This window comes from Delphinus delphis, chromosome 6, assembly GCF_949987515.2.
Source record: "Delphinus delphis chromosome 6, mDelDel1.2, whole genome shotgun sequence".
In the NCBI taxonomy this organism is placed as follows: domain Eukaryota; kingdom Metazoa; phylum Chordata; class Mammalia; order Artiodactyla; family Delphinidae; genus Delphinus; species Delphinus delphis.
In genome coordinates this window covers 87,788,076-87,805,636 of record NC_082688.1, presented here as the reverse complement: position 1 = coordinate 87,805,636, position 17,561 = coordinate 87,788,076, and the positions used below count along the sequence as shown (strand labels likewise).

The 17,561-nt window shown below is 37.8% G+C and overlaps 1 protein-coding gene across 9 annotated transcripts in view; it reads left to right on the top strand.

Annotated features, from left to right (window-relative positions):
• Window positions 1–2,861: 2,861 nt before the first annotated feature.
• The window catches only part of ZNF782 (zinc finger protein 782), a 53,968-nt gene continuing 39,268 nt past the window's right edge, over window positions 2,862–17,561 (top strand). The window contains exons 1-5 of one of the 9 annotated variants that reach the window (XM_060015023.2): window positions 2,945–2,996; window positions 3,280–3,406; window positions 4,590–4,681; window positions 5,212–5,262; window positions 11,544–11,670. In XM_060015023.2, coding sequence (XP_059871006.2) covers window positions 3,325–3,406; window positions 4,590–4,681; window positions 5,212–5,262; window positions 11,544–11,670 — 352 coding nt within the window. In that variant the 5' untranslated portion in view covers window positions 2,945–2,996; window positions 3,280–3,324. Of the gene's footprint in view, window positions 2,997–3,244; window positions 3,407–4,518; window positions 4,682–5,211; window positions 5,263–11,543; window positions 11,671–17,561 lie in introns of those variants that run through there. The other 8 variants (XM_069540784.1, XM_069540787.1, XM_069540785.1 and 5 more) reach the window with 8 other exon arrangements.

The window sequence follows — 17,561 nt, the reverse complement described above, 5'->3', positions numbered from 1 at the left end:
ATACTACTCAGCCATAAAAATGAATGAAATTTTGCCATTTGCAACAACATGAATGGACCTGGAGGGTATTATGCTTAGTGAAATAAGTCATACAGAGAAAAACAAATACTGTGTGTTTTCACTTATACGTGGAATCTAAAAAAGTAAATGAATGAATATAACAAAACAGAAACAGACTCACAGATACAGAGAACTAACTAGTGGTTACTAATGGGAGAGGTGTAGCAGAGGGGCAATGTAGGAGAAGGGGATTAAGACGTACAAACTACTAGGTATAAAATAAATAAGATACAAGGTTGTAATGTATAGCACAGGGAATGTAGCCAATATTTTATAACTTTAAATGGAGTATAATCTATAAAAATATCGAATCACTATGTTGTATACCTGAAACTAATATAATATTTTAAATCAACTATACTTCAATTTTTTTTTTTTTTTTTTTTTTTTTTTTGGTGGTACGCGGGTCTCCCACTGTTTTGGCCTCTCCCGTATGCGGAGCACAGGCTCCAGACGCGCAGGCTCCGCGGCATGTGGGATCTTCCCGGACCGGGGCACGAACCTGTGTCCCCTGCATCGGCAGGCAGACTCTCAACCACTACGCCACCAGGGAAGCCCTATACTTCAATTTTTAAAAAATGATCTTGCTCAGTAGTACAAGCAAAAACTTGGTCGCATATATTTGGGTGGATCCTTAGGGTATTAAACCAGGAGAGATGAATTATGTTTAGATAGGGGCAAATTTATCAATATGTGTATACCCACGATGGACTCAGGAGCAGCCCATGCTGCATTTCATAGCAATGAAATACGTATTTCTCTAACGAGATCCTGATAAATATTTTTTAAAACTCTCTAAGTTTTTTTTGACATGCAGCCATCTTTTGTGGTAACCTGAAGACATCTGTGGTGGTGGCTCTTCAATAATGAAGTCTGTGAAATAGAATAGATGGGCACCCTACAAAGATACTTTTTGACATATATACCTATATGAAATTCTGTGTCTCGTGGGCAGAACACACAAGTCATCATAACAGGGATTCAGATCCTCTTTCTCAGTCCTTGATATATCCTACTTTATAGACAGGAGGCTTCAAGTAAAGGAGAGACTGGGTCCTTTTGACAAAATTTCTCGTAACTTAACACAAGTATATAACACAAGTATATACAATTAATCATTCCCCAAAAGTCCCTAAGGGAGATCTGTGCCATCTACCAGTTGAATCTCCTTCAAACTGGATCTACAATGTATGGTAGCATCATTGGAAGTTATGGCTACTGCAATTACAGTCTCACTTAGGAGTGGTTCTCAAATGTGTAGTGATAAGAAATCTTCCTAGGGGCAAATTTTAAGGAGGTATATTTAGTAGTTCACTTTGTGAAGAAGAGCTGTGTCCTGAGGTTAGATTTATACTGATTCGTGTCCAAAGCTCAATGAGTTGACGGGTAGAAGGGGGCTAGACAAGAATAAGACTGGAATAAGATGTCTGGAGGAGACAGATGTGGATGAAGTTCTAGGAATAGGTACTGAATAGGGTTTACAAATGCTTAAGAGAGGATAGGACATTAGAGGGAAGAAAACAAGTGAGGTTTGTGTATTTATAATTTTGGCTGGCTGTGCAGAGCCATGTAATGGCCATTACAATGTTTCTCTTCCTAAGGCCACAGCTCTCATAAGTGTAGCCTTTTCTGCCAGGCTCTGGTAATATTACTTACCCTCACTATAAGCCTGATGGTGATAATGGGTCCCTACCATCATCAGTTACAGGATGCTTCACCAACCCTACCCATGTTTTTGGAGCCCCCGTTTATTAAACTCAAGTGTCCTTTTGTTTCTTGACAACCGACACGTGTTTTTTGAGGTGACCCTGACAACAACCCTGATCATAAACTCCATGGGGATAGAGAATTTAATATCTTTTATCTGCTGTTGTTATCCCAGCATCTAGAATGATGTCTATCACACAGCAAGTTTTCAATAAATATTTGTTCCATGAACATATGTAGTGACCACTTTCTTTCCGTTAGTGAAATTTATGTTAAAGTCTATTATGATTGATTTAATGTAATATTGATTTAATACAGTTTGACCAGCATTTTTGTGCTGTTATTTGTAATTCATTAAAGAATGACAAAGAATTACGTATGTCAGCAAAAAGCAAGCAAACTTGTTATGTGCACAGTAATCCAAGACCAACGTAATTTAATTAACAAAATTTGTTGAAACAATAATAGAATTCATCTGAAAACAATGTTGAGTCATAAAAACTAACAGCTTCCTTATATATCAATACATCTATACCTGCAGCACTGCCTTGACCTCCAGTAGAACCTCCACACTGGGCTCCAGGGGTGCTAGCACGGGGCTTAGGGGTTAATGGGTCTGTTGGCTGTATAGAAACAGTGTAGAGGTCCCAAGTTGAAAAATTACAAAATTATAATTTTACAGCTATTTAATTTCAATCCTAAATGCCTCAGTCGTCCGGCTTTTTTTTTTTTTTTTTACAAAACCAATTTTCTTACGTAACTCAAAATTTTTTCACACTTTACCTACGTAATGATAATTTTAACGTTTTCAATATCCAATCCATATTCAAGTTTCCCCAACTGTCTCCAAATGACTTATGAAAAAACTGCTAGTTCAATTGGGAGCCAATAGAAGACCACCCTTTGCATCTGGCATTTAAGTTGATATTTAACCCGTTCTCTTCAGGATCTTTGAGAGGCTGGGCAGGATACTTGTAAGACATCGCCCTTCAGCTTTCTAAAATACGCAAACGCCTAAACAGTGACCGCAGCAGTGGACGCGGAGGTCTATGGGAAATGTAGTCTTGAATCCTTCTGTTTTACCGCGCGGCGCTCTGGGAAGGGGATTCTGGGCTGCTTCTGCGCGTGTGCGGCTGTATCCCCGCCTCCTCTTTCGTCTTCTCTGGACTCCAGGGAAGAGGTTTGGGAAGCTGGGAGTCGGCACGGAAAGTGAAGGGTGCGCGCCTGGGGTGAGAGTGCGGGGGAACCAGCTGAGAGGGGTGCATTTGTGCCTAGGGATGGAAGCGGAAAATCTTTGGAACTCCCTCCCGCCAACGCCGGTGTATGCGCCCGGGCGGGCCCTCAGCCTGGGGGAGGCTGGTAGGGGGTGACCCCGGCCCTCGGGCTCCCGGGGTACAGGTCGGGCTGGTCCGGTTAAGAGCAGGTGCTCAGTGTAGGCCTGGGTGTGTGGGGACTGTGTGCTCGGCCCCGCCTGCAGCCCGACAGGGGAAAAAAAGCCCATGTCGGCGGCAGGGGGCAAAGTGAATTTATAGTGCTGACGGTGGCCAGGGGTCTGCGATGAGAGCCCCAGCTCTGGAGCAGAAGGGCCCGGTAAATTACAGGTCTGTCACCTGTAAGCAGGGTTACAGAAGGAATCTGGGTAAGAGGTATTTCATATGAAAATGATACTAATGATGACTGTTTCATGGCGTTGTTTTGAAACTTAGATCTAAGTCATCACTTCTAAAGCATTTAGACTAGTGCCAGATACTGAGCACTGAGTAAGTGACAACTGCTATTATAGTTGGAAGACACTTTATTCTTTTCATTGGACGGCTTTATGTTATCTCACTACCACTTTAACAAAAACCGAGGCTTAGATTGGTGGAACGGTGTGGTCAGGTCACAAGCTAGTAGTGAGGGAGTTTAGATTCAAGGGCAGGTGTGCTTTACTTACAGCCTCAGGCTTTGTCTAAATATCACACCTACCTAATACCGACATTGTAGCCTTCACAGCACTTAGCAAAGAGGCCTGTCGCTGGTTCCCAGAAGTATAAGGGAAAGTGAATGTAGATGGAATCCTACCATGTGTCAAAATGTGTTCTGGGATTTCTAGTGTCTCTTCAGGTCACTTGGGGCAGACAGAGGTCCCTGGCCCATTCTGCATTGTCAGGCTGTCTGTCTTTTAAGTCTGGTATTATAATGAATTCCAAGAATTAGGTTTTTGCTCCTAAAATGAATTGTTTCTTGGATCCACGTCCCAGTTACCTTGAAACAAAGTGACCCTTGTGAAGTAGGAAGCAGGGAGTCTCTGTTAACAGGGAGTCTCTGTTAACAGGAGTCTTACCTGGAAGAGAGCACCCCTATGACCTTAGACCTCGTTCCAGAGCCTCAGAGCAGAGACAGAAGAGCCCAGAAAGGAGCAGATCCTAGATTTGCAAGATCAGAAGCTGTTCTTAATCTCCCTGCTCAGAATGAGCCAGTCTTGATGATGACCCCATCTCCAGAAGCCACCAGACTATGTGGCAGTGGGGGGTTTGGGCCAGCCTTGAGAAGAGCAAGGTGAGCTGAACTGGTCCAGGGGCAGGCTATTCAGGAAAGACCATTTTTGCTGGAGAGCTTGTGAGGGTGAGGTCTGGGGGTAAGGGATAACCAGGCAGAGGGAGGAAATGCTGTCTCCACTCCCCTTAAATGCCCCCCCCCAAAGATGCTGTGTTGCTGTCACGTGTGTCTATCACCACATGTGACACTAGTGATATGCTGACCTCACAGGATCCCAGAATGATGATATGTGAAGGGTTTTCCAAGGTCATCTATTTCTAACTCTCTTGAAATCTTTAAAGACATCGGGCCTGAAAAGTTCAGTGACTTGTCCAGGGAAACCCAGTTTGTTTGTTACAGAATCAGGAAAACAGTGCACTTCGCCCTCTCACAGGTACGTCACCAAAAGGGCCTTTTGACAAATATATCACGGCTGAAACAATTAAAATTTCCTGACTTAAGGCATCCCATCTCTTTTATTAGGCTTTCTGTAGATTGTTTATACCAGCGGGTAAATAATATTAATAAGAAAAATAGATAAATGGTGCATACTGAGTATTGTTCTGCTACGTTAATTTTAATGAAAGTATAGTGTCTTATCCTTTGGTGTATTTAATTCAGCTAATCTTCTGTTGTTTTTATTTACTTGTGTTAGGACACATGCATTATTTTTAAAGTGATTGAGAAAAGTTTACATTCACTCAGTTAAAAACTGCAGATTTAATCCTCATGGTCATCTCAGAGTCACACAAAGACAGGTGGTACCACCTGTATGTGATCACTCTAGTGCCTTTTCAAGGCCGAGAGGGCCCTATGCCTATAAGGAAGATGATCCCCACCTGGGGTGCTGAGATTTTGGGGGGGTGAATCTAGGAGCTATAAGACAGGTTATGTCTCATGACACCCATCTTTCTGTCCCCTCAGCTGAACCACAGTTCTCTACTCTCCCAAGAGCAGAAAATGAACATACCTCAGGTGAGCTCTTTCTTCTTTCCCCATTTTGCATTTTTGTGGATTTATAAGGTTAAGAAGCATCCATGCATTAAATGGAAAAAAATAAAAATAGATCAAGTCAATCTTGAGGGATAATATACACTATTTTACTATTAATTGTGATGTTTGCTGTCAGCTTTTGGTGGGTTACCTTTGTCAGGGTAAGAAGGTTGCCTCCATGTATCTGTTTGTTAAGATTTCACATTAGTCATGAATGTGCATTAAATTACATTGATTACATTTTGTGTATCTATTGGAGCAAAGCTATAGTTTATTTCCTTTAATCTATAAATACTGTAAACAGTATAATGGATTTTCTAATGTTAACTTAAATCCCTGTGTAGACCCTAATTGCTAATAAGTGTGGTAAGTTGCTTCTTACATATCTTCCTAGGACTTTTTGCTAATACTGTATTTAGGATTTTTATTTTTGTATCCACAACTTGGATTAGACTATGCTTTCTTGTTTCTGTGTCCAATTATGGTATCATGGTCACAGTCTCATAAAAGGAAATGGGACATTTTCCTGCTCCTTTTCTTTAATAATAATTTAGATGAGAAAATTGTGTTACATGTAGATTTTGTTAAACTCACCTATAAATTAGGGCCTTATGAAGACTTTTTGCATGAAGATTTTGATTAATTTATTGGTCATAAGTCTATGATGGATTTGTATGTTTTTTTTTTAGTGTAACTTTCCTCATTACGTTTTCATAGAAAATTGTTCATTTTTATTTATTTATTTTTAAATTTTGGCTGCAAAGGGTCTTAGTTGTGACACACTGGATCTTTGTTGTGGCATGCAGGATCTTTAGTTGTGGTATGCGGACTCTTAGTTGTGGCACGCAGAGTCTTAGTTGCAGCATGCATACAGGATCGGATCTAGTTCCCCAACCAGGGATCGAACCTGAGCCCCCTGCATTGGGAGCGCAGAGTCTTACCCACTAGACCACCAGTGAAGTCCCTATTTATGTTTTTAAATGTATTTTCATGAGCTTGTTGATAGTATTCTCTTAGGATTTCAAAATCTGTGTTATATCAATAATTTCCTTTTTTGATCAACTTTAAAATTTTATTTCAGTGTAAAGCTTGCCAATCAGAAAAGGACAAAGTATGTTCTCGTTGGTGCAATCTAAAACCAAGAATTTCTGTGTCTGAGGGTCTTAGTATTCTGTGCTGGCAGAATAGAATAGAGGAATTGGGAGTAGAGGAACGTGCACTTACCATGTTTGTGCTTTCTACCTTTGCATACCCACCTATCAGCACCATTTGTTGACAAGAGTATCCTTTCTCCATTGAATTGCATTGGCATCTCTGAGGGAAATCAACTAGCAACCTATGTTTGGGTCTGTCTCTGGATTCTGTTCACTTCTTTTTTTTTATTTTTTAAAAAATTTTATTGCAGTATAGTTGATTTACAATGTTGTGTTAATTTCTGCTGTACAGCAAAGTGACACAGTTAAACATATATATACATTCTTTTTTGTATTTTCATTATGGTTTATCACAGGATATTGAATATAGTACCCTGTGCTATACAGTAGGACCTTGTTATTTATCCATCCTATATATAAAGCTTGCATCTGCTAATCTCAAACTCCCAATCCTTCCGCCCCCCACCCCTCCTCCCCCTCGGCAACCACAAGTCTATTCTCTGTATCTATGTGGACTCTGTTAACGTCTGATGACCTTAATCCTTTTGCTAATACCACATTGCCTTGATGAGTGTCTCTTTATAGTAACTCTTGAAATCAGATAATATGTGTCTTCCAACTTGGTTCTTTATTAGGAGTGTTTTGGAGATTCTAGGTACTTTGCTTCTCTATAGAAGTTTTGAAAATTGGCTTGTCTATCTCAGGAAAGCCTGCTGAGATTTTGATTTTGACTGCACTGACTCTATAGAATCTGTAATATCGATCAATTTGGGGAGAATTAACATCTTGATCAAAATGTCTTCCAGTACATTAACACATTATCTTTCGCAATGTGGGGTTTTGAGGGTTTTCATTTTTATTCTTTTGAGTCAAAAGGATAGTTTTCACTTACAGTTTAAAAGAATAAGTCTACATTTTGAAGATAAACTCTAGTGGGGTAGTAGTGAAAGCAGGAACAATATAGGAGGCTATTTCTATAAGCCTAGCAATAAATGATGATCATTTAAGGGTGTTAGTTGCTTTCAAGTGGTCAGATTCTGAAGGTAATTTAAGGTAGAGCCAACAGTCTAGGAGTGTGTGTTTCTTCTCCACAACCTTACAAATAGAGTGTGCCATCAAACTTTTTGAATTTTTACTAATGTGATTAAAAATGATAACTCAAGTTTAGTTTTACAAGCTTTCCTCTTCTCATGAGTGAGGTGGAACATCTTTTTTGTTTGTAATTCATCTATATTTCTTTTTTATTGAACTGTTTATTTCTTACTGTTTTCCTGTTGATGTGCTGATTTTAATTAATATATCCAATATATCTTTATAGCCATTTTTCAGTGATATAAATTGCACAATTTTCCTAGTTTTTCATATTTTTGCCTTGCTCATGTTTTTTTTAATTTTTGCCATAAAGGCATTTGTTTTTTGTTTTTAACTGTGGTGAACTTTTTTGGCATTTAAAAAAATGTATTGAAATACAGTTGATTTACAATGTTGTGTTAGTTTCAGGTATACAGCAAAGTGATTCAGTTATACAAATGTATATACATATATATACATATACATATATATACGGTATATATATTCTTTGTCAGATTCTTTTCCATTATAGGTTATTACAAGATATTGAGTATAGCTCCCTGTGCTATACAGTAGGTCCTTGTTGGTTATCTGTTTTATATATTGTGGTATGTATATGTTAATCCCAAATTCCTAATTTATCCCTCCCCCCCCTTTGCCGTTTGATAACCATAAGTTGTTTTCTACGTCTTTGAGTTTATATCTCTTCTGTAAGTAAGTTCATTTGTATCATCTTTTTAGATTACACATATAAGTGATATCATATAATATTTGTCTTTCTTCTTCTTATGATAATCTCTAGGTCCATCCATGTCACTGCAAATGGCATGATTTCATTCTTTTTTGTGGCTGAGTAATATTCCATTGCATATATATAGATATATGTAGATATATACACACCACATCTTTGTCCATTCATTGGTTGATGGAAATTTAGGTTGCTTCCATGTCTTGGCTATTGTAAAATGCTGCAATGAACATTGGGGTGCATGTATCTTTTCGAAGTATGGTTTTCTCCAGATATATGCCCAAGATTGGGATTGCAAGATCATATGGTAGCTCTATTTTTAGTTTTTTAAGGAACCTCCGTACTGTTCTCCATAGTGGCTGCACCAATTTACATTCCCACCAACAGTGTAGAAGGGTTCCCTTTACTCCACACCCTCTCCAGCATTTGTGATTTGTAGATATTTTGATGATAGCTATTCTGACTGGTGTGAGGTGATACCTCATTGTAGTTTTGATTGGCATTTCTCTAATAATTAGTGATACTGAGCACCTTTTCATATGCCTGTTAGCCATCTGTATGTCTTCTTTGGAGAAATGTCTGTTTAGGTCTTCTGCCCATTTTTTGATTAGGTTGTTTGGTTTGAGCTGTTTGTATATTTTGGAAATTAATCCCTTGTCAGTAGCATCATTTGCAAATATTTTCTCCCAGTCTGTAGGTTGTCTTTTCATTTTGTTCATGGTTTCCTATGCTGTGCAAAAGCTCTTAAGTTTAGTTAGGTCCCATTTGTTTATTTTTGTTTTTATTTACATTACTGTAGGAGACAGATCCAGAAAAATATTGCTGTGATTTATGTCAAAGAGTGTTCTGCCTGTGTTTTCCTCTAGGAGTTTTATAGTAGTTGGTCTTACATTTAGATCTTAAATCATTTTATTTTTGTGTATGGTGTTAGAGAATGTTCTAATTTCATTATTTTACATGTAGCTGTCAAATTTTCCCAGCACCACCTGTTAAAGAGACTGTCTTTTCTCCCTTGTATATTCTTGGCTCCTTTGTCATAGATTAGTTGACCATAGGTGTGTGGGTTTATTTCTGGGCTTTCTATCCTGTTCCATTGATCTGTATGTCTGTTTTTGTGGCAGTATCATAGTGTTTTGACGACTGTAGTTTTGTAGTATAGCTTGAAGTCAGAGAGCATGATACCTGCAGCTCAGTTCTTCTTTCTCAAAATTGCTTTGGCTATTCAGGGTCTTTCGAAGGCATTTGATTTTTATGTTGTCAAGTTTAGCGGTTTTTTCATTTATGCTTCCTGGATTTTTAGTCATAGTTGGGCATTTCCCACTCTGACCTTATAAAAGAATTGCTCTGTGTAGTCTTTTAGAGTATGATTTTATTTTTTACAGTTAGATCTCGAATACATTTTAATTTTATCCTGCTCTGTGGTGTGAGATATAGATCAGTCTTTTCCCAGATGGCCATCTAGTTATTCCGATGACATTTGTATCTAGCCATTTCTCACTCATTTAAATGATGTCACCTGTATTCAAATAGGAAATTGACTCTGTTTATCATTTCTCCTACTACACAGTTTCTTCAGTTTAAGCTTGGACGTCTTTCTGGGCTTTCACCAGTGCCCTGTTCCTTTTTCCCACTTCTACATTTATATTAGATTGTGGGCAATATTGTTCTATTTTTTTTATCAATACTACCTTACCCTCTATCTTCCAGAATTTGTTCAAAATTCAGGCCTTGTGCTGGGACGTTTCTCTGAATTCCTCTTTTGTCATACTTTTATAGCTATAAAAGCTTTTTATTTTACCTGAATGTGTTTTTGGAGGCAGGGGATGTAAATGTGTGTGTTCAGTTTATTCCCTTGAACTAGAGAAATAATTTTTGCTTGTAATTCTCTCGTCTCTTAATTTCTGGTACTCTAATCTTTCTGTTTTCTCTTTCTATCACTTAGAAATTCTTTCTCAGCCTTCCTGGCCTATCTTTCTACCTGCCTTTTAAATTTTGCTATTCCCTTGAATTTTGTACTTGCTCCTTTTCTTTCCTAAAGTTTCTATGTCCTTTCTGAACCAGCCCTTTTTCCCTGATGACTTAAGTTACCATCTTAATGACTGTCTCCTAGATCCTTATTTTCATTTTAGATTTCCCTTCTCCGTTCCAGAATCTTGCAGCCAACGATGAAATAAATAATTCCATATGTTCCATGGGTGTTTTGAGTGCAGTTGAACAACATCTGCTCCCTGTGACCCAGCCTCTGATTCTTACTTATTCTTCCAGTCTCTGGGTATGGCATCAGCATCTACCCACTTGCTTGTGCAGCATCTCTGTGTATTAATTTCCCATTCTTTATCGCTGTTGCTTTGCCTTAGTATAGGTCATTTCTTAAACTGGGTATTTTGTTCGGTCGCTGAAGATATTGTCCACTATTCATATAGAACGATGGTTCCTAACTAGGGGTGATTTTGCTTCCCAGGAGACATTTGGAAGTATTTGGAGATATTTTTGATTGTCATGATTGGGAATGCTATTGATATCTAATCAGTAGAAAACAGGGATACTGGTAAATATCCTAAAATACACAGGACAGTCTTCCACAAAAATAGCATTATCTGGTCCAGAGTGTCAGTAGTGCCAAATTGAAGATACCCTGCTATAGAGCAAAGGCAGAGTTAGTCATCTTCTATAGCATTTTGTTTTAAACTCTAAACAGTAAAAATATATCTGGAGAAAACCATGGTTCGAAAGTATACATGCACCCCAGTGTTCATTGCAGCACTGTTTACAATAGCCAAGGCAAGGAAGCAACCTAGATGTCCATCAACAAATGAACTGATAAAGAAGATGTGGTAGATATATATACACACACACACACACACACACACACACACACACAATGGAATACTACTCAGCCATTAAAAAGAATAAAATAATGCCATTTGCAGCAACATGGATGGAAAGGTGGGGAGGGAGGGATAAATTGGGAGTTTGGGATTGACATATACACACTAGTATATTTAAAATAGATAACCAACAGGAACCTACTGTGTAGCACAGGGAACTCTGCTCAATATTCCGTGATAACATAAATGGGATAGGAATTTGAAAAAGAATAGATATATTTATATGCATAACTGAATCACTTTGCTGCACACCTGAAACTAATACAGCATTGTAAGTCAACTATAGTCCACTAAAAAATAAAAATTAAATAAACAGTAAACATAGTAGGAGTTAGTTTTCAAAAATATTTTCCATGTCCCAATTCTGAACCCTCAGATTGATTAGAAATACGTTGTTAACAGGCATCAGTGTCATTCAAGGACGTGACTGTGGAGTTCACCCAGGAGGAGTGGTGGCAGATGGACTCTGCTCAGAGGACCCTGTACAGAGATGTGATGTTGGAGAACTACAGCCACCTCGTCTCAGTGGGTGAGCAGACCTTACCATGTGACTTCCTCAGGAATGCAAATTCAGTTTTTTCTCTTTTTAAATGTTAATCACTTTTGTTGACGAATATTAAATGGAAAATTTAGCACTTTTCAATGTACAAGTCAATAGGTTTTAAAAGATTATACAGTAGATTACCATCATCAAAATCATGATTTGGAATATTTTCATCATCCCCCCCAAAATTCCTTGTACCCCTTTGCAGTGAGTCCCCTCCTTTCATTCCTACTTCTCAGACCCCAAGCAATCACTGATCTGTTTTCTATTTCAATAGCTTTTCCTTTTTTCGAATTTTACATAAATGAATTCGTAAAGTATATACTGTGTTTTGTCTGGCTTCTTTCATTTAGCATGATGCTTTTGAGACTCGTGTGTGTGTGTGTGTGTGTGTGTGTGTGTGTGTGTGTGTGTGTATGTGTGTGTGTGTGTGTATCACAGGTTTATTCTTTTTATCCTTAGTAGAATTCCTTTGTGTGCATATACCGCAGTTTGTTATCCTTTCAGTTCATAGACACATGGGTGTTTTCCCAGTTTGGGGCTGTTATGAAAAAGCTTCTATGAACATTCACATATAAGTCTTTGTGTCAATATCTTTTCATTTCTTGCGTAAATACCTAGGACTGGGCTTACTGGGTCTTCTGGTAAGTTTATATGTAACTTATTTAGAAAGTGCCAAATGTTCCCAAGTTGGGTCTACTGTTTTTCATGCCTATAAGCAATGTCTGAGAGTTATCATTGCTCTTTGATTACCAACATTTCTAGTTGCATCTTATTGGATTTTAATTTGCATTTCTCTGATAATTAACAATGTTGAACTTCTTTTCATGTGCTTTTTAACCATTCATAATCTCCTTTAATGAAGTATCTCATGAAATCTTTTGCCCATTTTTTTGTATAGTTTTTTGGTTTGCATCTTATTGTTGAGTTGAAGGAGTTTAGATCTTTATCAGATACATGTTTTGCAAATGTTGTATTCTCTAGCTCTGGCTTGCCTTTTTTTTTTTTTTTAACATCTTTATTGGGGTATAATTGCTTTACAATGGTGTGTTAGTTTCTGCTTTATAACAAAGTGAATCAGTTATACATATACATATGTTCCCATATCTCTTCCCTCTTGCGTCTCCCTCCCTCCCTATCCCACCCCTCCAGGCTGTCACAAAGCACCGAGCTGATCTCCCTGTGCCATGCGGCTGCTTCCCACTAGCTATCTACCTTATGTTTGTTAGTGTACATATGTCCATGCCTCTCTCTCGCCCTGTCACAGCTCACCCTTCCCCCTCCCCATATCCTCAAGTCCATTCTCCAGTAGGTCTGTGTCTTTATTCCTGTCTTACCCCTAGGTTCTTCATGACATTTTTTTTTCTTAAATTCCATATATATGTGTTAGCATACGGTATTTGTCTTTCTCTTTCTGACTTACTTCACTCTGTATGACAGACTCTAGGTCTATCCACCTCATTACAAATAGCTCGATTTCGTTTCTTTTTATGGCTGAGTGATATTCCATTGTATATATGTGCCATATCTTCTTTATCCATTCATCCGATTATGGGCACTTAGGTTGTTTCCATCTCCGGGCTATTGTAAAATAGAGCTGCGATGAACATTTTGGTACATGACTCTTTTTGAATTTTGGTTTTCTCAGGGTATATGCCCAGTAGTGGGGTTGCTGGGTCATATGGTAGTTCTATTTGTAGTTTTTAAAGAACCTCCATACTGTTCTCCATAGTGGCTGAACCAATTCACATTCCCACCAGCAGTGCAAGAGTGTTCCCTTTTCTCCACATCCTCTCCAGCATTTATTGTTTCTAGATTTTTTGATGATGGCCATTCTGACTGGTATGAGATGATATCTCATTGTAGTTTTGATGTGCATTTCTCTAATGATTAATGATGTTGAGCATTCTTTCCTGTGTTTGTTGGCAGTCTGTATATCTTCTTTGGAGAAATGTCTATTTAGGTCTTCTGCCCATTTTTGGATTAGGTTGTTTGGTTTTTTTTGTTATTGAATTGTATGAGCTGTTTGTATATTTTGGAAATTAATCCCTTGTCAGTAGCATCATTTGCAAATATTTTCTCGCAGTCTGTAGGTTGTCTTTTCATTTTGTTTATGGCTTCCTATGCTGTGCAAAAGCTCTTAAGTTTAGTTAGGTCCCACGTGTTTATTTTTGTTTTTATTTCCATTACTGTAGGAGACAGATCCAGAAAAATATTGCTGTGATTTATGTCAAAGAGTGTTCTGCCTGTGTTTTCCTCTAGGTTTTTTATAGTATCTGGTCTTATATTTAGATCTTTAATTCATTTTGTTTTTGTATATGGTGTTAGAGAACGTTCTAATTTTATTATTTTACATGTAGCTGTCCAGTTTTCCCAGCACCACTTGTTAAAGGGACTGTCTCCATTGTATATTCTTGCCTCCTTTGTCATAGATTAGTTGACCGTAAGTGTGTGGGTTTATTTCTGGGCTTTCTATCCTGTTCCATTAATCTGTATGTCTGTTTTGGGCCAGTACCATACTGTTTTGATGACTGTAGCTTTGTAGTATAGTCTGAAGTAAGGGAGCTTGATTTCCTCAGCTCTGTTTTTCTTTCTCAAGATTGCTTTCTCAAGATTGCTTCTCAAGATTCGGGGTCTTTTGTGTTTCCATACAAATTAAAATGTTTTTTTGTTCTAGTTCTGTGAAAAATGCATTGGGTAGTATCATCATTTTGAAAATATTAATTCTTCCAATCCAAGAACATGGTATATCTTTCCATCTGTTTATGTCATCTTCTGTTTCTTTCCTCAGCATCTTAGAGTTATCAGAGTACATGTCTTTGGCCTCCTGAGGTAGGTTTATTCCTAGGTACTTTATTCATTTTGATGCGATGATAAACAGAATAGTTTCCTTAATTTCTTCTGATCTTTCCTTGTTAGTGTATGGAAAGGCAATGGGTTTCTGTGTATTAATTTTGTAGCCTGCAACTATACTGAATTCATTGATGAGCTCTAGTAATTTTCTGGTAGCATCTTTAGGATTTTCTATGGATAGTATCATGTCATCTGGAAACAGTGACAGTCTTAGTTCTTCTTTTCCAATTTGGATTCCTTTTATTTCATTTTCTTCCCTGATTGCTGTGGCTAGGACTTCCAAAACTATGTTGAATAAAAGTGGTGAGAGTGGACATCCTTGTCTTGTTGCTGATCTTAGAGGAAATGCTTTCAGATTTTCACCATTGAGTATGACATTAGCTCTGGGCTTGTCATATATGGCCTTTATTATGTTGAGGTAGGTTCCCTCTATGCCTACTTTCTGGAGAGTTTTTATCATAAATGGATGTTGAATTTTATCAAAAGCTCTTTATGCATCTATCGTGATGATCATATGGTTTTATTCTTCAGTTTGTTGATGTGGTGTATCACACTGATTGATTTGTGGATATTGAAAGTCCTTGCATTCCTGGGATAAAGCCCACTTGATCATTATGTATGATTCTTTTAATGTATTGTTGGATTTGGTTTGCTAGGCTATGTTGAGAATTTTTGCATCTATGTTGATCAGTGATATTGGCTTGTAATTTTCTTTTCTTGTGGTGTCTTTGTCTGGTGTTTGGTATCAGGGTGGTGGTGGCCTCATAGAATAAGTTCGGAAATGTTCCTCCCTCTGCAATTCTTTGGAATAGTTTCAGAAAGATAGGTGTTAACTCTTCTCTAAATGTTTGATAGAATTCACCTGTGAAGCCATCTGGTCCTGGACTTTTGTTGGGAGTTTTTAAATCACAGATTCAATTTCAGTAGTTGTTTGTTCATATTTTGGTCTGTTCATATTTTCTATTTCCCCCTGGTTCAGTCTTGGGAGATTATACTTTTTAAAGAATTTATCCATTTCTTCTAGGTTGTCCATTTTATTCGTATATTTTATTGTCCATGTTGTTGGCCTGTAATAGACTCTTATGGTCCTTTGTATTTCTGTGGTGTCAGTTGTAAATTCTTTTTCATTTCTAATTTTATTGATTTTGGCCCTCCTCTTTTTTCTTGATAAGTCTGGGTGAAGGTTTTTCAATTTTGTTTATCTTTCCAAAGAACCAGCTTTTAGTTTCATTCATCTTTTCTATTGTTTTCTTAGTCTCTCTTTCATTTATTTCTGCTCTGATCTTTATGATTTCTTTCCTTCTAGTAACTTTGGATTTTGTTTGTTCTTCTTTTTCCAGTTGTTTTAGATATAAGGTTAGGCTGTTTATTTGAGATTTTTCTTCTTTCCTGAGGTAAGCTTTTATCGCTATAAACTTCCTCTTGGAACTGCTTTTGCTGCATGCCATGGGTTTTGGATTGTCATGTTTTCATTTTCATTTGTCTCTGGGTATTTTTCGATTTCCTCTTTGATTTCTTTGGTGATCCATTGGTTGTTTAGTAGCATATTGTTTAACCTCCATGTTTTTGTGTTTTTTGCAGTTTTTTTTCTTGTGGTTGATTTCAAATCTCATAGCATTGTGGTCAGAAAAAATGCTTGATGTGTTTTCAGTTTTCTTAACTTTACTGAGGCTTGCTTTGTGGCCCAGCATGTGATCTATCCTGGAGAATGTTCCATGTGCACTTAAAAAGAATATGTATTTTGCTACTTTCTTATGGAATACTCTAAAAACATCAATTAAGTCCATCAGGTCTAATGTGTCATTTAAGGCCTGTGTTTGCTTATTGATTTTTTTGTCTGGATGATCTGTCCATTGATGTAAGTGGGGTGTTAAAGTCCCCCACTATTATTGTGTTACTGTCGATTTCTCCTTTTATGGTTGTTAATGTTTGCATTGTATATTGAGGTGCTTCTGTGTTGGGTGCATGTATATTTACACTTGTTATATCTTCTTGGATTGATCCCTTGATCATTATGTGGTGTCCTTCTTTGTCTCCTGTAACAGTCTTTATTTAATTTATTTTTTATTTTTTTGCGGTACGTGGGCCTCTCACTGTTGTGGCCTCTCCCGTTGCGGAACACAGGCTCCGGACGCGCAGGCTTAGCGGCCATGGCTTATGGGCCCAGCCGCTCCGTGGCATGTGGGATCTTCCCGGACCAGGGCACGAACCCGTGTCCCCTGCATCAGCAGGTGGACTCTCAACCACTGCGCCACCGGGGAAGCCCCAACAGTCTTTATTTTAATGTCTATTTTAATGTCTATTTTGTCAGATATGAGTATTGCTATTCCAGTTTTCTTTTGATTTCCATTTGCATGGAATACCTGTTTCCATCCCTTCACTTTCAGTCTGTATGTGTTTCAAGGTCTGAAGTTGGTCTCTTTTAGACAATATACGTATGGGTTTTGTTTTTGTATCTATTAAGCCAGGCTGTGTCTTTTGGTCAGAGCACTTAATCTGTTTACATTTAAGGTAATTATCGATATGTACATTCTTATTGCCATTTTGATAATTATTTTGGATTTGTTTTTTTAAGTCTTTCTTCTTCCTTTCGTCTTTTCTTTTCTCTCTCGTGGCTTGGATTCCTCTTTCTTTTTCGTGTGTATATCTATTATAGATTTTTCATTTACAGTTACCATGATGTTTTTATACCGCAGTCTATATATTTATATACATGATTGTTTTAAGTTGCTAATCTCTTAATTTCAAGTGCATTTCAAATATCCTGCACTTCTACTCTCTCTCACGATTGCTGGTTTTGATATCATAATTGTGCCGTGGATGATTTCCTACCCTTATGTTTGCTTTCCCATTTTGTAATTTTCTTGTTTCTAGTTGTTGCCTTTTCTGCCTAGAGAAGTTCCTTAGCATTTGTTATAAAGCTGGTTTGGTGGTGCTGAATTCTCTTAGCTTTCACTTGTCTGTAAAGCTTTTGATTTCTCCATCAAATCTGAATGAGATACTTGCTGGGTAGAGTATTCTTG